At 35.0% G+C, this 23,511-nt stretch overlaps 1 protein-coding gene and 1 long non-coding RNA gene across 2 annotated transcripts; one reads left to right on the plus strand and one right to left on the minus strand.

The window, feature by feature from the left end:
* The first annotated feature begins 12,597 nt into the window (after positions 1 to 12,597).
* LOC141628618 (uncharacterized) lies at positions 12,598 to 13,392 on the plus strand. Its single transcript, XR_012537160.1, has 3 exons — positions 12,598 to 12,752; positions 12,926 to 13,051; positions 13,297 to 13,392. It is a non-coding gene; the product is annotated as an uncharacterized LOC141628618 (long non-coding RNA).
* Positions 13,393 to 19,880: 6,488 nt separating this feature from the next.
* Positions 19,881 to 21,581, minus strand: LOC141635660 (F-box/FBD/LRR-repeat protein At3g26920-like). The gene is made up of 2 exons (XM_074446718.1): positions 20,625 to 21,581; positions 19,881 to 20,513 (listed from the first exon to the last, which is right to left on the minus strand). The coding sequence occupies exons 1-2, from the start codon at positions 21,579 to 21,581 to the stop codon at positions 20,067 to 20,069; spliced, it is 1,404 nt and encodes a 467-aa protein (XP_074302819.1). The 3' UTR covers positions 19,881 to 20,066.
* Positions 21,582 to 23,511: the final 1,930 nt, after the last annotated feature.

Genomic DNA, 23,511 nt, shown 5'->3' on the forward strand with positions numbered 1-23,511 from the left:
ACAATAATGCACAAAACAAGACCAAAGGAAAGTTTTGAAAATAACTTAAATATTACCCAAACCAAATTGTTTTAACAATTGATACAAACCAAAGTAGCTTAAATGTTACACAAACTAAATTGTTTTAACATTTGATACAAACAAAAGGAGCTTAAATATTATACAAACCAAAGTGTTTTGCTTAACTAGAAACATGAAACTTCACTACTATCTTCTAACTTGGCGGCGACTCCTCTTTGATCTCCTTGGTTGAGACGATGATCCTTCCTTATTTTTCTCTTCTTGGATGGAAGTTTGATGAGTAATGTGGTCCACTTGTGTTGTAGCATGAGGTGGACTTGGGTGAGGAATGTTTGGTGGTTGGATGAAATGTCCAAAATGTGCACTTTCCAAACAATGAAGAGATGTATTTTGCATGTCAAGTAGCAAATTTCTATAGCTAGCATCCATTGCATGAAGAGATGTATTTTTCATGTAGTCGGTCACTTGATGTTAGATATGTGAATGACCACCCGCAAGAGTGTCCAAGTCGGCTGCACTAGGATTGTAGTGATGCTCATGGAGGTATTTGTCAGTTAAGATCCGATTTTGAGGACTAACAATCCGACGAGTGTGCTCCCGATACCATATCATGTATGGATCATGGTGTGACATGAAACCACTATAAGGAATTCCTTCACCCAACATTTTTTCCTTCCTATTATCTCACTCATTCACATAAATGGAGTACTCAGTTGCATAGTCCCTTGTCTTGCCTCGTTTATCAGTATTATGAAGTAAAGGTTCGGTGTTACAATTGGGAGGTATTGTTTGATGCCATCCAAATTGCCTAACAACCCTGTTAGGTAGGTGCATCTCAATAATCTCAAAGCATATCAAAGGGGCTTCAACAACCCACTCCTCCTCATCCTCATGGCAAATATCGGGAAGATATTGTAAGGTCTCTTGTGTATAAGGTTGCCAAGTGAATTGTGTTTCCGTCAATTTATCAAACATATCTCTATATGTCACAAGACCAAGCCTATGATCTTTATACTTACGATCCACCCTCAACCATTTACACCTTAAGGGATCCTTTCCCGCTACCATTTGGGAGCCTAGAGGATATAGTTGATCATTGGCATCAACACCCATAGCAATCATAAGCACACCTTTATACTTGCCATACAAATGAGTCCCATCAATTGTAATTATAGGGCGACAATGAGGGAATCCCTTGATTGATGCTCCAAAAGCCCAAAATACCCGGCCAAATATCACAACATTTGGATCATCAGTTGGATAATTTACAAATTGAAAACAGTACCGGGATTAGCTTCCTTCAGAGCTTCAAAGAATCGAGGAAGCAACTGGTATGATAACTCCCAATCACCAAATTAAATATGTCGGCAAGAGATTTTTGTTTAGCTTTCCATGCCTTCATATAAGTGATCTTGTAGTTATATTTATCAATTATTATTTCAATAATTGCATTTACCGTCAACCCCCAGTCTGCCTCCACAATATTCCTAATGGCATTACTAATTAAAGTTCTTCTCAAGTTTCGGTGGTCTATAGGCATGGTGTCTCCTACACATGATCTCTCATGACCACCATTGTATCTCACAATAGTAAATGCATCGGAAACCAATTTTTTTGGGTGGCTCTTAATGTCCAACTACATGATGTAGGTCTTCTCCCACATTTGTATGTCACAGTGTGAGGCTTTGACTCATGAATTTTGAAACTTTGATTCACCCTCAAATTATACGATGTAATTGCTTCCGTCAAAGATCTCTTATTAGGAAATGTTTGACCAACACAAAACTCTCCCCTAATATCATATGGGACAACATTTTTCCAATTAGCCCAATTATTCCCTTGTATTTCATCAAATTTAGAAATACTAGTGAATTCCGGATTTGGGGCAGTGGAAGACACATGATCAATGTCTTCCTCATCCTCATCATCCTCATCACTAGCATTCTCTATTCTTAAATCAACATCATCCTCAACTTCATCCCCTTGAATATTACCGTCACCTACCTCTACTCCGATATTATTTGTTAACAATGACACATACCAATCATCACTCCCTAAACCTTGTACATTATGCGTGGGTGACATAAAATTATTGAGAAAGAGATTATTGTCATTTAACATCCTAGTAAAAGACACATTCGGTACTACATTTGCATTACTCACTTGAGGTTGTTGAATTGGTACCAACTCAATATAAATGTCCATAGATCCTGCCTTTGAATGACATATACTAGCCCACATCGCTTGTAAAGAACGGTCATTATTGAGAGAAACATCCTTAAAACATCCAAGACAAGGAAACTTCATTTTCAACACTAATTTATACTTACTACTATCAACAGCAATGGTTGTGTATACCTCATTGTGGAGATCATTGAAACTCATGTTACTATTAGCAAAAATAAAAGACTCATTTCCACCTACATGGCTTACACACCCATCTCCTTCAACTATTTCACCATTCCAATAACACAATAAGGGAAAATGACTCCTCTCCATAACTATAACTAAAAAAAATCGAACTACAACACTAACAACCACCTAAATTCAACACAAACATGAAATATGGAATAATAATCAAAAACTAGAGTAAATAGCTACTCTAATCAAGTACTAATTAAGAAAGTAAGTAAGCTAATATATACCTTCAATATGTTTCGAATTTGCCCAAGAAATACCCAAATATTTGTTTGATATGGCTTAGAGATTAGTAAATTGTGTTTTAATCAAACCAATTGACTGATTTAGAGTTGATTTTGGAGGAAAAATCGAAGAAATTGAGTTAGGGTTTTGATTTGGTACTTTTTTTTTTATTGAGAATGAATACGGGGTAAGGGAAGGAAAGAAATGTGCGTTATAGGCAAAGGGTTAAGTCGCTCCCCCGGTGAGCGACTTGAGCTCTTCTCCAGCTTCGCAAAACCCGATCCTACGTGGACCCATTTTTTACAATAACTTTGAAAACGCACCTATTTCGTTTATTACTTTGTTAAAAAAGCCCATTTTAGAAAAAAAATTCCCATATTCATGTCAAACGGGGGTAACACGGTTTTGCTCATTTGACTACTAGATTATGTAGCTTAGCTGAGAAGAACTTGTATGTGTATTGGACTTTTCACCAAGCATTTCGACATTGGACGATTTGGATTTAATTTAATGTAATAATTTAATTTAATATACTATTCCCCACCCCGTCAAAAAAAAGGAAGTTAACATTTTTAACATTTACTTTCAATCGGCTGTGAAAGTCGTCTTAACTTTAAGATAGTTGTGAATAATAATTTGTGTATTTTTTTAAGCAAGAATATATGTACTTTTATGGTTCCATTTTACTTCTTAATGTATCCTAAATTAATTATACATTTTTACATTTAGGTGTCGTTTGGTTTGCTAGATGAATCGAAGTTCCAAGGGAGTAACAATTCACACGATTTTGTAATTCACATGAAATGGAAAAAACGTGTTTCGTTGGAATGTGGGAAGTGAATTCCATAGGAATTCCCACCTACCTAGGGGGCCTAGCCCCTAGGTTAGCAACTTCCTCCATTATAGAGGAATTAGAGTTCGTATGGAACTTCAATTCATGTGATTTGAGTCAAACTAACAACCCACCAATTTTACAAATCACATGAATTACAACTCTATGTATTTTATGTTGGGTAACCAAAGAAATTAAGAAATTTTAGTAAACCTCCACTATTACTTTATTGATGTTTACCCCGTCAATTTCGTACGTTTGATTAAAATATAGAGTATTTAACATAGTCTCTCAAAAAAAATATATCTAACATAGTAACATATTGAGAAACACACCTAGAAATTCCGTTACATTCTCAGTCTCAAAATTTTGTAATATGTGGTAGGTGTAGTCATCACGTACTTCATACAAAAAAATATGCCATGCTAATTTTTTTAATAAATTTATATAATAATGTCTACCCATAAAACTAGGTAATGCATTTATACATATCCGTGCAACCTTGCACGGGTTCTAAACTAGTTACTAACTAATAGTTAAACCATTAATAAATACATTACATAAATAACGTCAATAAAATGCAATATAAATGGTAGGAGATATGTAGAATGAAACAAATTTGTAAATTTTGAAAAACTTACCATAATCTCACTAGAATCACAGCAAGATATCGCAATAGTAGTATCAATTATATATTTAATATTTGAAGCGATAATATTATGAAAGGAAAGTGAAGATACGTGCTTTGATTTTTGATTTAGTTACCACAAATTTTGGTTCCTATATTACATGTGCTCATCCCAATTTACTACTCTGTATAACACTGATCATTTTTAAGAAGAAGATGAACTTTCATGGTAACCATACAAATTCCATGACAAACGAGATTGTTCTTAACTTATATTTCGGTTTTAACCGTATTGCTTTAAGCAGTAAGTTAATAACTTTATTAATTTTAATTTACGTTAATATAATATGTTCTAAAACTTTTCTTTTGTTATATTAACTGTTAATTTTACATAATAATTTATAAGTACATCTCATATCTTTTGCTGTTATTTTTCATTATTTTAGTAGATTTTTACATTTAAACATTTAGTTTGTTTCTTCTAGATGCTATGTTCATTATATCAAACATAATAATATTAAGATGAATTGAAATATTATTTATGTTCTCACATTAACTGCTACATCAATAGTATTGTATACGACTTTGTTATTTGTATAGAATTACGAAAATTTTCAAGTCTACTGCTTTTGAAGTATTGTATTATCGTCATCAAATTGTACAATGTGTGAGTTAATTCCTCTTATTGTAAAGTTCTTATTTGAAGGTTGGATGAAATTGAGCACTTTAATCCTTTTCAAATCATAATTATTGTTTTGGTACATTTAGATGATGATTATTAAAGTTGTTATTTCAATGATGTTTTTTTTTCTTTTTAATGCTATCATTTTTATTATGCATGATTCGTATTTATCTCTTAAATATAAGAAACATAAATTATTACAGTCGCAACTAGTAGAATAGACAAACCTCCTACTTGCTAATGTCTACTCTAGAGTTAGAGGCTAGGGACATCATTTCAGATATGGATAACCAAAGATTGTTATTTTAATTTTAATAATATAGGGCTTAGAGTTTACGAAGGGTTACTTTGTAATAATTTCACGAAAAAATAGTGTATTGTAAAGTCACATTATCTATAGGAAAGTATGTACTAATTTTCGTAAGAGTTACTTATTTTGATGTAGTCATAACTTAATATGCAAAAGTGAGTTTGACTTAAATTATTGTTTTAAGATATTTGAGTTATTAAAAGTAATTTCCAATTGTATAAGAGCAATAGTAATGGAGAGTTTTTTTATTGGGTTTGTCAAAATCAAACTCTAAAACAAAGTTTGTTCCATTGCAAAGAAAAATTTGTTCTTAAATTAACAAACGTGGTTTGAAAACAAAAACTAGGGCTGAGCAAAAATTTCCGAAATGGATTTTTAATACGGATACGATACGGTATACGGTTCTCATTATACGGTTTTCCGCATATACGCTTTTTTTTTCGGATACCCGATACAGTTTTTTAGAAACCGTTTCGTATCCGGGTCAGCAAAATTCGAAAAGCGTATACCCAGTTTGACCCGGTTTTAAGTTTTATTTAAAAAAAAACAACAACGCATAACTAAACTAAGTAACCCATCTAACCCTACGTAATTCATATTGCCTCCCTTAGCCTCACTCCTTCATTCATTCAACAAACAACAATCAACATTCAACACAACAAGGTTTATGCGTATACCTAATTCATATCGCCTCCTTCACTCCTTTACTCCTTCATTCATTCAAAACCTCAAATGACGATCAAACATCCCATTTAACCATTTTCCCCCAATTTTAAACCCTAATTTAAAACCCATATCCCCAATTAAATCATATTATTTCCCCAGATTCAGACCTGCCTCTCAAATCGTCACTTTATCAAGGTTTTTTAAGACTTGTAATATTTGAACTTTGAACTTCTAATTTCGGTGCATTCTGAAAAATGATGCATTCTGGAACTTTGAACTTTGAACTGTCTAGTTAATGGTAATGAGTAGCACCAGGAAAATACTTGTGCTGTTCTAGAAAAATGATGCAAAATATTTGCATTTTGCAGAATATTTGCATTTTGCAGTAGCACCTTTTTTTTTGGCGTTTAATGAAAATTCAGGAAACCGTATTCGGGTACCCGAATTTCGTATCACGGTTTAATCGGGTACCCGAAAACCGTATACCCGAAAAAACCGTAACGTATCTGGAAGCAAAAAAATGGTGTTCAAAAAACCGTATACCCGATACGGTTTTGAAAACCGTATCGGGTACCCGGTTTTGCTCATCCCTAACAAAAACCAAGTTCTTTCAAAAAACAAGAACAAATTGTGAGTTCCAATGAAAAATTAACCTATTAATTACATTATCAATTAATTATGGATTAAAGAAAAACTTTATTTAATAAAGTTTTTTAATTATGACAAAAAAATTGAGATTATTGAGATTGTCAAAATATGATGTGGCAAAGGAAGAACTTTATATAAAGTTCTTCCATTGCACTTGCTCTAAAGTGCAAATCGATCGTATTGGGTTATTTATTAAACAATTAAACAAATAAAGTTCATATTAGCCGGATCGAGGCCGAGTTGGGCCAACGTGTCTTTTAAACCAATTTTTAGCATACACAATTTTGTTTTTTTGTCCATCCTTATTGATTAGGGCCACTACTAACTAGATTATTACAGTAAAAAAGTGTAAATTCTCACTTAAAAAGAAGGTTATTTATTAACTTGGATATAGTATACTATTTCAACTTAACTACCAAATTGACGTAAAACCTGTTAATGTATATATTTTGCAATTGTATTCAAAGTAAATTGAAACACTAGCAAGTAAATGTGTAATGTTACAAACTATTGTCGTACTCCATAGTAAATTATAAAGAATATTAAGAAGAAGAGATGGTGGAGTGCCGTGTTTAGAAAATTTAGAGTGAAGTGGGTCGATTGGATGAAATGACATAACGAAACGTTTAGATCGAGTGCGTCATTGTCAAAATCGAATATTCGTATTTCATAAATTACTATAATGAATAAGTTTGCTACTAATCATAATTACTAATTGGCGACTTGAAAGGCGAATGATTGAACGGTGTTAGCGAGAGATCGTGATATGGGAGGGGTCGTGATATCGTGATCGGGTTGATGGTGAGGCTGGGGGTACGAGAGGTAGAAGATGATGGAGGCAAGACGAGGTAGGATAGTTGGAAGACGTAGGATATATATACATTCTTGGGGAGTGGTTAGTTGTGTAGGGGTTGTTGAGACAGTGGCTGGGATGAAAGCCAAGTCGTGGTCCGAGTTGCACGTTGGGTGCGGTCACCGCTATGGTGGAGGGTCTGCAGGTGGATCTCGAGGTAGTTGGTAAGTGATGGCAAACGTTGTCTCCAGACGTCCAGACTCCAGACAATGTGGTGGGAGAGAAAATGGGAAAGAAGGTAAAGAATTTAGAGAACAAACAAGTGGAATAATATGATTAAAAAAAAAGCGTATAACAATGAGTAAAATTAATTGTATATTGTGTAAATAAACATGTTATGAAATTTACAATAATTTTATATTTACTTTTCGGATTTCACCGCTTATAAATTAAAAAGTCGAGAAAAAAATTTAAATAGAGTACTTCGAATAAAAGGATGCAACATAAACTTATCAAAAGTGTATAGGTAAACAAAGTTAAGTTTTCTAAAATTTAGTTATTCACTATATCAAAAAATACATAAGTTTGTACTTTTAATAATATTTTTCGCTACCACCCGTGCAGTACACGGGTTCAAAAACTAGTTCATGATAAATTCTAATCAAACCCGAACAAACAATTTCGCAATCGATTATAATTAAAACATGCTTGTATGGATTAGCGACGATATAAACCCTAAAATTGACTACTCACTAATTAATCTAAAACTAATCATAATAATATAATCAAACATAATTAAATTAAATAAGAATAAAATGGAAGAAGAAACTTAGTCTTAAATCTTTACTCTTTAAAAAGAGAGAAGTTGAGGAACTGTAGCGATGAATAGTAGATGCCAAATTTACACCGTCGATTTCTCATCCTCCATCTCATCCTTTCATTCTAATTTAACCTATCCTTCATTCATAGATTTCTCTGCCCAAATTCACTTCTCCTTCGACACTCATCTGCTTCTTTCATAAAATACTACTCTCTTAATCCTTCCCAAATTCACTTCTCCTTTAATAAACCTTCACAAATCTCACACAAATTGCTTCAAATAATCGATTCCCATCCCAACTTCATCACTTGAATCAACCTAATTTCCCAGATCACTTAAATATCAAGAATTAGGGTTATGGACTATGATTCACAATTAAATTGGGGATTTCGATTGTTTTGGATTGCTAATTAGATTATAAGGTTGTTGCGGATCAATCGGAGTTTCTGGTGTTGTAGGGTTTTGTTGCGGACCAATCGGAGCTGCTGGCTGGCGTTTGTCTTATGTTGAAACTCAAAGGTGTTTACTATTTCGTATCTTTGGCTCTTCTTCACTATTCTGTTTTGTTGGTTGCGAGTAGGGTATTGTATTTTATTAGACATTAGTTTTATGCTTTCTTAATTTTCGTGGATTTGTTGCTGTGTGTTTCCGATGGTTCCTATTGTATTTGTGTTCTTATTTATGTGATGCTCTCTGAACTTGTAGGGGGTTTATTGCGGAGCAATCCGAAGTGCTGGATGCCGCCTGTCTTATGAGTACGGTTCGTGGCTGCTCTTGATGGCTGATTGTTGATGGTGGTTTGATTGGCCATTAAACAGGTGTTTAATTGCCTTTCAAATTCCTATGCTTAATTAGTTTTTTCATTTTTTTCATGTTTTGGTGGTTTCCTTATTTAGGGTATTGGTCCAGCATAGGTACTGGTTTTGAGTAAAGGTAATTCGTGGTCTCTTCAAACTGCCACTTACTTGCTTGTGTCGCTTTCAGGCTTCTTGGTGATTGTACAATTTGATCTACGTGTTCGTTCTATGGTTAATTACGTTCTTCTTGTACTCGTGTCTTGTTTATTGTAACTGAGTTTGGTTCTTTGTGTTTTCAAGCTTGCTTACTATTGTCGGATCTTAGGCTCTGTCTCACTGGTCTTCTTTCAACTGGTTTGGTCAAGGTGGGTTTTGGGTTTGTGATTTACGTTGCTTTGTTTCTTCTTTCCTTTCAGAGTTCTTCGCTGGGTAACCTTATTCGTGTGCCATTCTTGAATGCCCTGGGGCTGGATTTCTGACTTCAAGGTTTCTAGGACCCGAGTTTATGATTCAATAGCTATTGTCTGGATCTCGGACTCTGCCTCGCCGGTCTGCTTTCAAGTCTGCCTTTAATTCATTTTACCTTTTTTTTTATAACTTCGAGATTAGACCTGATCTTCATCATTGTAGGTACGGATCTACCCTCGCTCCTAAATGCGTCGATTACTCGGTTTTGTAAGGAAACTGGTGGGAGATTTTCGGTAATATATCTTCATTTTTTTGCCTTTCTCTTTTTTTAAATTTAGTGTGCTTACTGGTTGATTTGGTAATTTATTTGATCAATTAGCTTGTCCATAGTTTATGATGTTTGAGGCTTTGAGCTGTTTCCAGTTTGAGATTATCCATAGTTATTTGATTTTCTTGTTTTTGATTGATTGTTGATCTAATTCTGATGATTAGGTGTTGTCTATCTTATTAAATATAGATTATGATGAGACCGTCACATATAAGAATTAATGAGCAAATAGATGGGGAGCACTTGGGAGTAATGAACTCTATCAAGAATTTTATGGTTATTGTTGTTTTTTTGGTAATGAAGCTTCCATATTTTTGTCTTTCTGTTACTATTGGGTATTACTGTGAGTGTTATTGTCGGAAGATTATTAAAGCTTCATTCGTTATATGTGAGCTGTACTATTGGTTTTTCAGTCTTTTGCTCACCCTGGTGACACAATTTAGCGCTTGAGGTTTAGTGTGTCATTTGTTTTGCTCGCGGTACATGTAAGGTTCTTGTAGCGTGGAATTAGTGGCTATGAATTTTGGAATGTTGTGGACTGGGACTGAAATATTATAGTTGTTGCATTGGGGTGTCTCTTGCTAACAATGGTTTATAATCTCAGCATCAACGAGTCTTATTTGAGGTGGCTTTAAAATAACGGCATATGTTATTAGAGTTAGAGGCAACGAATCCGTTGTTAGGAACAACATCCGTTGTTAGGGTCAATAAGTTAGGTCTTGTATTATACCTTGGTGACAGGACTCCGCTTATATTATACTTTGCTGACATAGTTGAGCCCCAACAGTTTAGTGAGGCCTTTTTGTAGTTGACGATATATGTGAGGTTGTTGGAACATGGATTGAGTTACTATGCATTATGTGCGCTGCCCGCGGATTGGCTCTGGGGATTTGCAAGCGTTGCATTTGGGTGTGTTTGAATGCTAATAGTTGATAGTCTCCGCATTTATGCTAGGTACTTCAGTTGTGTTTAGAGTGCTGTATGTTCACATGGTGGGCCAATCAATCTCCAAAAAAATAACCCCCTTACCTCCTAAATTGTTCCATGAAATCCGGCTTTCCTCTTGCCTAAGCGTTGCAATAGTTGAGCGATGCAGGTCAAATGCTTGTTCACTGTGGCGTTTCTTGGTGTTCTTATTAAAAGTGACTTTGACATGTCACGACGTATGTAATGGACAAAGGCAAGGGGTTGCCGTTGGTGAGGGTGATAATCAGGTGGCCGTATAACGGGTGCCAATTTCCTTATCTCTGTTGCTTTTTTGTTCCTTTAAAAACATTTGCTTGCCTGTGTTATATTGGGTTTCTTGCGTTTCCAGGTATTTGCCCTTTCCAATATTTGGTGTTATTTGTGTGCTGCAGTACCGGTATTCTCTGTGTGTGGCCCGAAGATTGCCAGTTACTCGCCGGTTCAGGTAATTGCATTAGTGGTATACCGTTAATTGTGACCATTATGATGGGTGTGCATTGGCTTTTGGAGTGGTTAGATTTGTTTCATGCTTTTTGTGTGATTTTTTTTTATTCTTAATAATTGGGTTGTTACTATTTTAATGCTTTGTTTATATTTTTACATCAGTTCAGCGCTATAGCGCGGTCCCTGATTTGAGCTGATAATCCCAATTTTCCTTGTTGGGTTGTGGTGAGTGCTCTGATTTATCCTTTCCTCCTTTTTTTCACTTGTGTCCAGTCAAGTACCCTATTGAATTTTGTTCTTTTGATGGTGGCCATTTCATGTTTTGTTTGTTCTTTAGCTTATTTTTATTGCGTTATTTAGTGACTTTCAATTTATTTTGTTGAGCTTCGTTGTCCTGTGCAAATCATATTGTATACAGTTTTATAAAGTAGAGTATTGCTACACTTGATTACCTTGTAAATGTTTGTTTACAATATCTATAAAAAACGGTTATCGTTACATTTTTTACCTTTGGGCACTTATTATCATGGGTCCGACTATTTTCCTGCAATGTGTACTGTGTTTATTGGGTATTACTGCTATTGTTATTGTTGCAAGATTATGGAAGCGTCGTTATATGTGAGTTGTACTATTGGTTTCTCAGTCTTTTGTTCACTACACTGTCGTCTTTTCATTGAGTTGGTGTATTTCTAATAACTGAGTTAGAGTGCGTTTAGTTGACGGTACATGTGAGGCTGTTGGAACGTGGACTGAGTGACTATGAATTATGTGATGGTTATAGATTGGGTCTGGAAACTTTTGTGTGTTTATTGGTGATAACAGATTATATTACCAGCATCAAGGGGCTTATTAGAGGTGGTTGTCAAACATCGACGAGTGTTATTAGAGATAGAGGCAACTGATCCGCCGTTGGGATTACTAAGGTCGGTCTCTAGATCATACAACTTAAACCTCTCGCCTATATTATACTTTGGTGACACAATTTAGCACTCGCGGCTTAGTGTGCCCTTTGCTTAGTTGGCAGTACATGTGAGGTTATTGGAACGTGGATTGAGTGACCATGAGTTCTGTGATTGTTATGGATTGGGTTTGAAAGCTGTAGGTGTTGCGGTTGGGTGTCTCTTGATGATAATGGTTTATAATATGAACATCAACGAGTCTTATTAGAGGTGTCTTTCAAATATCGGCGAGTGTTATTTAGAGCTAGAAGTAACTAACCCGTTCTTAGGATCAATAACCGAATCCTATCGCTTATATTATACCTTGGTGGCAGGACTCTCACTTATATTATACTTTGGCGACATAATTTACCCCCGATAGTTTAGTTGAGCCTTTGTTTAGTTGACGATAATACATGTGAGGTTTTTGGAAGATAGATTGAGTGACTATGAATGATGTGATGGCTATGGATTGGCTCTGGAAATTTGCAGGTGTTGCATTTGGGTGTATCTGAATGCTAATAATTTACAAGCAAGGGGTTGCCGTTGGTGAGGGTGATAATTAGGTTGTCGTCTAACGCCAGCCAATTTACTTATCTCTGCTGCGTTTTTATACCTTTCAAAGCATTTTTTTGCCTGTGTTATATTGAGTTTCTTGCATTTCTATGTATTTGCCCTTTCCAGGATTTGGTGTTCTTTGTTTGCGGCAGAGACGGTATTCTTATTCGGATGTCTCTGGTTTAATTATTGGGTTTGCTTGATCAAGCTTGTAGTTGTTCTACATGATGTGTGTGTGGGGCGAAGATTGCTGATGGCTCGATAGTTTAGGTAATTGCATTAATGGTATACCATTTATTGTGAGCCCTTTGTGCGTACATAGCGCCTTCCTCCTCTTCTTATACTTGATAGCGTGTTATAATAGTCTTAAAATTAATTAATTCTACTCTGATGGTACAAGGTAACTTATTGGTTCATTGATTTGGCTTGGTTACCATTTGCAGGTCCACCTTTCACTGTGCATGCGTATTTGCATACCGCCTAACTAATTAATCTTCTTGGTCTCACTCTCATCTACTCCTTGTCTCTCATGCCTTCTCCAGTGCCCCTTTGTTGTTGCTTATTTTGCGGTTAGTCGCTGCTGCTCTTACTGGCTGCATTCTGTGTTAGTTGTTATCGTCCTTTGTTGTTGCCTATTTTGTTGTTAGTTGTCGCTGCTCCTTTTGATCACATTCTGAATTATTTGTTTTTTTACGATACTTTTGATGTTTAGAATGTGCAACTGTTTTTTTTTTTTTTAAAAAAAAATTTAGGGTTTTTGAATTAGGGTTGGGTGCTGAATTGCTAGGCCTAATTGTTGCAAATTGTTTGTCAGGTGTTCTATGCTCGTTGGTGGCAGTCGTAGCTGGACGTAGTTCAGGTTGGTTGTGGCTTGATTGTTGAAGATAGGGGTTGTTGGATGTCACCTTTGAAACACTCTTGGCCACTCATCTTGTCTACCATACCCACAAACTCCATAGCTAGCTAATTCCTTCAGTACCTCCGTCTCAACATTCCTCAAGTCATTCTCTCATCGTAACTGCTTTTAATAAATTTTATCTGTTTTTTTTTTCGAGATTAGACCTGATCTTCATCATTGTAGGTACGGATCTACCCTCTCTCCCAAAGGCGTCGGTTTTGCACGGGTACTGGCGGGATATTTTCTCTTAGCTATCTTCATTTTTTCCTTTTCTCATTTTTAAATTTAATATGATTACTGGTTGATTTGGTAAATTGTTTGATTAATTAGATTGTCCATAGTTTGCGATGTTTGAGCTGTTTTCAGTTTGAAAATATCCATGGTTATTTGATTTTCTTGTTTTTGCTTTTTATTGTAATTCCGATGATTAGGTGTTGTCTATCGTAATACCTATAGATTATGTGGAGATTGTCGCATATAAGAATTAGTGAGCAGAGACGGGGGACTTCTTTTGTTCTCGATGGAGGTGCGAATTTGACTATTCTGAAACTTGGAGACACTTGAGTAGATGATAGTGAATGAAGGTGTTCCATATTGTTTGTTGTACATACAGGCTCGAGTAGGAGGCCCCAGTTGTTAACAACGGCCTAATTTTGTGAATTAACATGGTGGGAATGTTAGAATAGGTCTTAGAGTACATAATTCTTTGTCTCATAGAATTGTACGGTGGATATCTTTCTGGTTTAGATCTTTGTGGCAGAACTAGGAGTAGCCATTGGCTCATTACTGTATTTTAGGATGGCAAGAAATTCCTTTCTATCTATTCCAAATTTCTTTTGTGTGACAATAAACTGGACTCTAAAGAAGTGCATTTCTAAGATTAATCTCTTAAAAATTAAACAGAATATATGTTGCTTGAATGTAGACTCGTTTATCGGCCTTATGAAACCATTATGTATAATCAATTAAGCCAGTGACTATTGAGAGTGAAATTAATGTTCAATGACCAAACATATTCGGTCAACTTTATCTTTTACTAAAGGTCAGGATGATTGGTGGCCTGACTTACAAGTTCGAAATGTGACTTTTCTGTTTTAATGTGGCTAGATTGTGTTCTGTGTTCAATTGATTCACCTACATTGAAGTAAAGAATCACATCATCACAAATAATAGTGTCTTTTAAGATCATTGTTTTGCGTATAATGGTCTTATAATATTTATGCGGCTCATTAATTGTAATTATTAAATGAGGTGTAGAAGCTATTTCTTATGCGTCGTACAACGTGGTAACATATATATCCTTTGAGTTTAGGCTGCATCATCGCAATCGGAGAGTAAAAGCATGTATTCATGGTGGTGATATAGCCCTATATTGAGTTTAGTAAAGGGATAAAGGAGACGTGTGTAAGAAGTTGGGATGTATTGTTGCTTTTTGGGCAACTCATTTCCTTTTTTATAAGAAAAAAAAGCTGGTTGGAGTTCTGAATTTTAGAGTTGGCTTTTTAATGAGATGAGCTTATCGTACCAGTTGGTATTAACAACGAGGTTATCTTTTGAAGAGGGCTATTTTGGTGCTTGTGAGGTGTTGTGTTGTAGCTGAGAATAATAGTAACAAGCTTGAACTTGGCAAGTGATTCGTGGAGATAATAGCTTAGACATGTCTTATACATGGGGATTGTTAGGGAGAAAGGAGAAATATAAATAAGGTTTCTGGAATAGTTTCTTACTTTCTTGGCATGATCACAATTCTCTGTTGTGTTTTTCATGATCAGCCTTTGGGGGAGATTTGAAGTTAGCAGGTGCTTTTCTTTTAGGATATCTAAAACTAGCAGGTGTATTTTTTCCCTGTTCAATCTTTAAAATAGATGGTGTCATCGACATAAGTCGGTGGCACAAGTGACAATGGCATTGGTGAAATGGCGGAATCAGGGAGTGTGATTGTTGAGTTGAGGGAGGGTTGGCAGGGATGCGAGGTGCAGGGAATTGATCACATTAGTAAACATGAGACTGGCGATTGAATCGTAGAGATAGTGGCTTACACTTTTCTTAGGTCTTTGTCTCATACATGGGGATTGTTGGGCAAGAAGGAGAAATAAAAATTGGGCTTCTTGGTAAATTCTTGTTTTCTGAGTATGATCACCTTTATGTTTTGTTTTTGGCTGTTCCATACTACCTCAATACTGTTTTCCTTACAATAAGCTTAATCATTTTAGCTTTTATATTGTGTTCTCTGCTTTCACTAAGAACTCTGTTCTATTGCTTGTGTACAATAGAATTAAGCTTCTGGCATCAGCTGTTACACTTAGACTTTGCGGCTGCAAAGCAGTTTTAGCAGCCTGGTACCACAGCCTTGATAAACCAACATTAATTTTCATGACCACCGACTATGGATAACACTTTACCCCAGATAACCTTCTCTATTTCCTTGCTTTTATTCCCTCAATCCTCTTAATTTCCCATGTAAGATAAATACGAGTCAGAATTTTGTGTACTACTGATTGCGGGACCCCAGATTTTCTTTCGTGACTGCGTATCATACGGTTAGAGTAGGAGCGACGAACACGGTACGGTGGTTGCGAGTGTTTTCTGGAAGTAGTGTGACGGCTGGTGTTTTTGTTTTCCTTTTTTTTTGCAGGCTTATCGTTATTATTGGGTTTGCTTAATTGTTATCATTCTCTTAGTTTTTGAGTTGTTTTTTAGATTTAGTGCGGTGCTTGGGTTTTAAATGAATGGCTTCTTTAACCTATGTTTGGGTTTTCCGTGGGTTAGAGTTAGAAATGTGTGATCGGATTTCCGAGGTTTCAGATTTACTGGGTTGCTTGTTAATTTGTTTTTGTATTGATTTGTCTTGGCAATTGACTTTTGAACGATTCATTTTGATTTAATTGGGCGGCGTTGTTAATTATTATTGCCTTCCCAAATGATGTGATCAGAAATCTTCCTAATGGTTGGAATGTCGGGCATACTCATTGTTTATTATTACGGTTCACTTTTGTGATGCAAGAAGAGGGCAATAGCCCTTAACTAGACAGGAGTAGTTATTTTTACTTTTTTCTTCCTTTTTGAGGTTTTTAAATTTAGATTTGGAAGAAATTTTGGAAGATTGTTATAGGTTTATGGATTCATCGCATTGATGTTGTGGCTTGGTTCTCTTGCTTGGGTTTGTTGAGAATATCTAAAACAAAAGAAGTTATGAACCTTTTTAAGCTCAAAAGTTATAATGACTTGTATTGGTTAAACATGAGATTTAGTTGGTAATCTCAAACTTGGAGTAGCAATTAGGAGATAAGTAGTGTATACTTGATAATATGTTGCTCGTCTCCTGATCATAATTTTGCTCTCGAAATTATTATTATTGTTAGTCGGACTCTAAATATGTACTCTCTTCGTTCCGGTCATTTATTTGCCTTTACTTTTGGGCACAAAAACCGAGGAGATAGGAGGGGACCATTTGCGGTTGTGTCTAATGAATGACAAGTGGACAATGGTTTTATTGGATGAGCAAATTACTTTTTACAAAACCACCCGAATATTAAAAGGTAGACAAATGAAAGAGAGACCATAAAACGGAATAGGTGTACAAATGACCGGGACAGAGAGAGTATACAGCCAGTATTATATGATTATCTAACTATCTGAACATCATTGGTTATACTCTTAAAAAGTTGTCCTTGGTGACTTGGTGAAATTTCATTTCGTATTGCTCAGGGTAGCAAAACTAGCAATAGTACTTCGTAGTTTGTAATATTGAACTCTTGCCACATGGAACAGTTGGGAGTTTGGCCATTTGCTACTTTATTCATTTTCCGAGTGATTTTGACTTGTTAGTTACGTACTCGCAATCCTTTGTGCTTGTTTATGAATTGCATTCAGCGGGGACCGACTCACATTGTTTTTGACTCGTCATGCTCTTGGTAATTAATTACTTAATTTTTAAGGAGTGTTCACACCTCTTTTCCGAAAGATGAACATGAAAAATGATGTGGATGCGAGTCTCAATCGAAGTTATCCAATGTGACCGTTTTCATGTGGGTTCTTCAAAAAGAAAATGTAGCAAACACTCGAGAATATAATATGGCTGACATCTCTCATTTTGTAACTTTTGCAATTTACTGACCTCTCTGTGAGAGGTTGGTGGCTTATAGATTGCAAATGTTCATAAGCGAGAAATTTTCCCATTTACTCAACGCTCATTTTATTCCCTCATCTTGATGCGCAAATTTTGTTCTAATTTGAACTGCTTTTGCCTTGGGCACTGTGAAAATATCTTGTTGGTTAGTACTTTAGCAAATTTTGTGTTTTGGGTCAAACAAACCTAAAATAATTGCATGTCACTGTTTGGCCAGTATAGTGCTGAGAAATGCGGATGGTCTAACCAAAAAAGCTAAGTGCGCATGACCAGATATTAAACAGGTAATGCTAAGTCTTATTAACATTATTAAATGTGTTTATTAAGGAATACTTATTACTAAGTAATGAGCATACTTCACTTATACAAAATTAGGCTATCTGTTTATTATCAAGATTCACGTCCTCGCCTAAAAGTTGTAGCAAATGTTGGTGAGCCTATTTTTAGATCAGTGTCCGAATCACAAGAATATTTAAAATTTTCAATGGAAGATTGTAGTTTTAGCTTCACCTGGGGTTGCGAAAAGCATGTTGTTTAAGGACCCCAAATTTTTTTTTCAAATAGATTGGAATTACATTGTTTTAGATGAGAGAGAACTTGTCCTCTCATGCTCGCATAATTTTGATGGAACTTTTTTTTTATAGAAAAAGTATTAGCCCATAATTGGAGTTTGTCTGAGTATGTTCTAAGAGCTATTTTTCTTACAATACACTACTTTATTGATTGATATAGGATTCTACTAGAATTTTCATGATTAGGAGACTTGAAAAAGGAATAATCAGAAATCAACTTGTATAAGTTGATAATATCTCATAGAAATCATACATATATTCCTATAGGTCATTTTCTCGTGAATTCTAGAACGAAAAAATTTATTAGGGAGTAATTGGTTCTCAATGTTAGTCTTGATATTAGTAAAAGTCTTTTAGTTGTGAATTCTAAAACGAAAAAGTTTCCCTAGGGATTAATGAGTGGTTATAGTTTGCCTTGTTTTGGCCTTATTGTTATATTATTAAATTTAGATACGCACTAGCTAATATGAACAGGCTTACAGCTTTCCGCTGCGTCATTCGTGAATGGGTCGGAATGAGCAACGGGCGACAACTTTCTGGCTTCAAAAATGCAAACAAGTGTGGCGGTCCTTGCAAATGAAGGTTGGTGATTGCTATCCGGGAGTCGTTGCCTTGTAATGTGTGATAATGACCTTTAATATTAGATATGTGATACGCTCAAGACCTCTTACAACCAACATGTACTACGTATCTTGTAACTTTCAACGATTTAAGCAAAGTGACTAATTGAATCCTTCACTTGTGCTCCTTATACTATACCGTATTAAGTTTATCGGTTGTCGGTGTAAGCTCTTGTATTGTTGTTTAAGTGATACTAATTTCAACTGAAAAGATAGGGTTACGAGTGATTTGTATTCCGTGTTTATGAATAGTATGCAAAAATGCAACCAATGTAAATGGTTCACTTTTCATTCTCCTTCTCAAACATAGCCTTGAGTTATAAGCTTTTTGACAGTTTGTTGATCATTTAATATAAATGGAGCATATTTCACATGCACGAATAACTCTGCTCGTCAAGGTTTTCAGTAATTGAGCTTGGATCCGTGATCCGGATCTTAAATGATTTAGAAGTTTTAAGCCCATTATTACATAATTATTTTGCACCAAACATCGTGTTAGGCATTTTCACCAGTTAGGTGATCATGTGTGGTTCACAATTTCTAAATACCTGAAGAACCACTTCCCTTTCTTTTTCCATAGTTCCAACTTATTTCCTCTTAGCATTTCACCAATTTGGGACGCCGCACCCGGTCATTTTACTCAACTTAATAAGCATATCACGTTATAGTCCGGCTTTTGCATTGTTACCTTGTCTTATATTTCCATTTGAGTGTTTTTCTTTTCTTTACATAGAAAAACTTATTGGCAGTGACATTTTGATTTATATTATACTCAAGATGTACTTTTAAGTATTTTACATAGATATCTTCTTTTACGCTACTCCGTTCTACAAACTTTTTTTGCGGCATTTTTATTTATATTATACTCAAGCTGTACTTTAAGTATTTTACATAGATTTCTTCTATTACGCTATTCCGTTCCACAAACGTTTTTTTGACCAGCTGAAAGGCAGTTTGCGTTTTTATTTCGATGTCTACTAATGAGGCTCACTAAACGATTAGCCAAATTGGGGCACCGCGCCCGGTAGGACGCGGAGCAACAACTAGTTAAATTAAAAAAAAAAGAACATAGAAAAATCCAGTTGAATGGCCGAAGCCGTTTTTACGTGATACCAAACGAAAGACATGATGCAATGGCCTTGTACAGTAGAAAAAACAACTTCTGTAATCGTTTGCAAAATTAAATTGTTTATTTACGGGATATAGGTCTTACTAATTAACCACTGTACGTATGATGCAATGGCCTTGTACAGTAGAAAATTTTCTGGTCGCATCAAGAAACCATTGTATTTATTTGCGTTCATTTCCTCCTTAAATCTCCTCAAAAAGAAGTATCGTAATCCGCAAGTAAATCAAGCATACCACTCAAAGAAAGAGTACCCTAGCACTTGGTGAAAACCTCTGGAAGCTCGACACATGTATAACAAAATCGAGCTTCTCCTCTGCTGTTAATCGACATTTGTTTGGAACAATTACTAGTTTCTCCAAGACAGTGGCGCTTTTGAGCAGGAATTCTACCAGTTGAAGCTGATGTTCCCAAGGTTTTGCATATCCATGAAGGGTAACCGTCTTCAGTTTTGGCATCACACAAGGATACAAAAGCTCTCCAGAAAATAAATTGGGGGTATCGCATACACTCCTAGAAGTCAAAGTTGTGTTTGTATGTACATCGAGTTCTTCCAAATCTTTTGAACTTCTTATCAATTGATAGACGCCCAAGACGCACCTTTGACAGATTATCCGCAATGGCAAAACTACACGCTTCCATCTGATTTGTAAAAGATCCAAATCATTTAGCAAGTGGAGGAAGTGCTGCAATTGAAGGGCATCAACATTAGCATTAGTATTTATCTATTCTCATACGCAATAGGTACAATATTGGTAAAAAGCAACATAATCAAAGAAAGACCAACAATAACTTACCTCAGAATCAAGATTAAGTGGTAAGCGGAAAACTTCACTCTGTGACAACTTCTCCCAAAATAATTTAAACCTTCTAAGTTCAATCTCACTATCCCCCAATCGACGGAAAGACACTGAAAGGCAGACATCTCGAACACATGAAAACTCCATGTGAATGATATCTGGTATCCCATAAAGGTTCAAATCCAGACTTTTAAGGTTGGGGAAATCTAACCTCCAAGGCTCTTCATCTGGCTCTTCGTCTGGATACTCTTCTTCAAGACGGAGAAATAACTTACGAATGTTTGGCGCACTGAAACTTAGATTCCTTATATAAGAAGGAGAGTCAATATGCAATACTTGCAAGGAAGGGCATCCACTTATAAACTTTTGGAATTCCTTTTCAGTCATAGTCACATTGTCCAATATAAGCTCCTTTAGAGATCCCAAGTCAACTTCAAGTTTGGGATAGATAATGAAGGAAGTGAGTTCAAGTGTAACAAGTGACTCACTTATGAAATTTGGATAATCTGAACTTTTAGAAAAGTATTGATTACCAACTTCATCGAAATAAATTGCCCTTGCTTGTTTATCCAAAGCTAACTTCAAACACATTCTTATTTCATCACCTAACTCACTTCTTCTTATGCCATTAGTCTGGTAATGTAAATAAAGACGAAATTTATCAATGAAGGGTCTTTTGTGAAGCATCAGTACATTGCAGACGAAAATGAAGGACCGCCTAACATCATCGGTTGTCCAATAACAATCGGCTGGAACCAACTCAGCTAGTACTTCCTCAAGGTCAAAGTCAAGAGTAGGAACCCAGGTCCAAAGGGTTCCAAATGGACGAATCAACATAGTTCTAACAGCATCGACAATCGGCAAATAAGAAAGAATGTGGACAATTACTTCATCTGGCATTTCACTCAACCTATCTCGGTTCTTTGAAGAACGCTTGTGATTTTGGGGTTTCATACTTCTCAAGTGATTACCTAACAATAATATAAAAACCTGATTCAGTTTCCAAAAAACCAAACTATATTAACTAAAAATCGAATAAGAGTAAGAAGCACCAACACTGTCAGCCGCTTAAACAAAGGCAGGCTACAATTTAATGTGGATTAAATAGCATAATCGTAAATAGTGTGACTAATATACTTGACCCGTTTTAACCCTAACACAAATATATCCTTCTTAAGAGACTAATTGTGTATGTAAACATAAGTAAAATAAATAAGGCACAAATTACCTGAACAAGATGAAAAGAAGAAGGAGAAAAAGTAGTAGTAGTAGTGAAGGGGGATGGTTTTCTTTGATAGAAATTATTAGATATTTATAGCCACCAAATGTAAAATTCCTTGGTTTTTCACAGCGACGGTCCATCTTCTTTTGAGTTTGGGAATTGCCAAACTTAAATGACGTACTGATGACAATCTCCCCTACTACTAAGAGAATAAAATTCTCAAGTAGTTTTCCCGCCTAACTTACACTACTCTTTGATGGGCCAATCTAAGTTGGGCCGTCGACTTTTAATAAATCAAATTTGCTTTTGCGTCAAGTCTAACATATGATTTGAATCAATTGAAAGCCTATACATGAAAACAAATGTATGCTTTGACTTTTCGAATAAATGCAATCCTATACATGGAAACAACCTCTCAAATTATGAAATCTTTACAATATTATCCCGAAAAAAATGCAATCACAATCAATTACCCCCTAATATATTATGCAATTTTACAACATATCAATTGCACTCTCGAATTATGAAATCTTTATTTTAGTAATATGGAGTATATGGAGTATGGAGTATTTTTTAAATAATGTATAACAATTTTTATGTATTTTCTTATAGGAAATAGAAAGTGAAAATATTAGTTTTAATAATTTGTAAATTGTCTTTTTAGACGCGTAGTATATTATTTTTACCAATTTTCTTAATAAGGCTAATAGGTTTTTTAACTAGATTTTACATCTAACTTAATTTCGTAAATTAGTTCCCCTTATCGATTTAACATTATAATGTTATTATTAATAGTAAACTTTCTTTTCTATCTACTTACTATTATTATATTTAGTATATTATAACATTAAATTAAAAGTAGCTTTAATTTATGCAAATAATTTTATTAAAAGTTCCTCTTTATAAATTTCATCTTAAAAATACCGTGCTATAGCACGGGAACTACACTAGTTTTTGTGTTAATTCGATAACCAAATTATATTCATATAATTAACTTTCTTTGTTTCTTGTCATTGTAATTAAAAACTTTAGTAAGTGGATTATACTATCGATGAATTGCCATCAATTATGTAATTTTTAAGCATTACAATAAATTTTTCGAGTTTGGTTTTAAGGTTTTGAGTGTTACTATAAAGTTTCTAAGTTCATTCAATTAGATATCCAGCTCAAAATTACAATATAATTCAAACATTACATATAAGCTCGGATAAATTTGATTTTGATGGCAAAAATTGAAATATAACTTATAAACTTTTAAAAAACTCAGAAAAAATACACATAAGCTCAAAACCAAATGATATCTGAGGTAGTACATCCGATGTATGATCCTATTTCTCTAAAAACTTCATTAAAATCGGATGATAAATAATTGATTTAAATAAACAACACTTGTCAAGTGTTTACCTAAAATAATTTCAAAATAAAACTAATTAGCTAATCATTATGAGCCCTAATAAGCAATAATGACAAGCATAATCATTATGTTAATCAGAAAGGCGACAATTATTTTAGAACTCAACAAAATGAAAAAGGGAACGAGCAAGGCGCAACGTAATGAAAAACTGAGTATAGTAAAATTGTGGCATACTACAGACTACCGACGATTAAATACAATAATCGTAAATTGTGTGACTAATATACCCATTTTAAGCCTAGCTAAGA

This window comes from Silene latifolia, chromosome 2, assembly GCF_048544455.1.
Source record: "Silene latifolia isolate original U9 population chromosome 2, ASM4854445v1, whole genome shotgun sequence".
NCBI lineage: Eukaryota > Viridiplantae > Streptophyta > Magnoliopsida > Caryophyllales > Caryophyllaceae > Silene > Silene latifolia.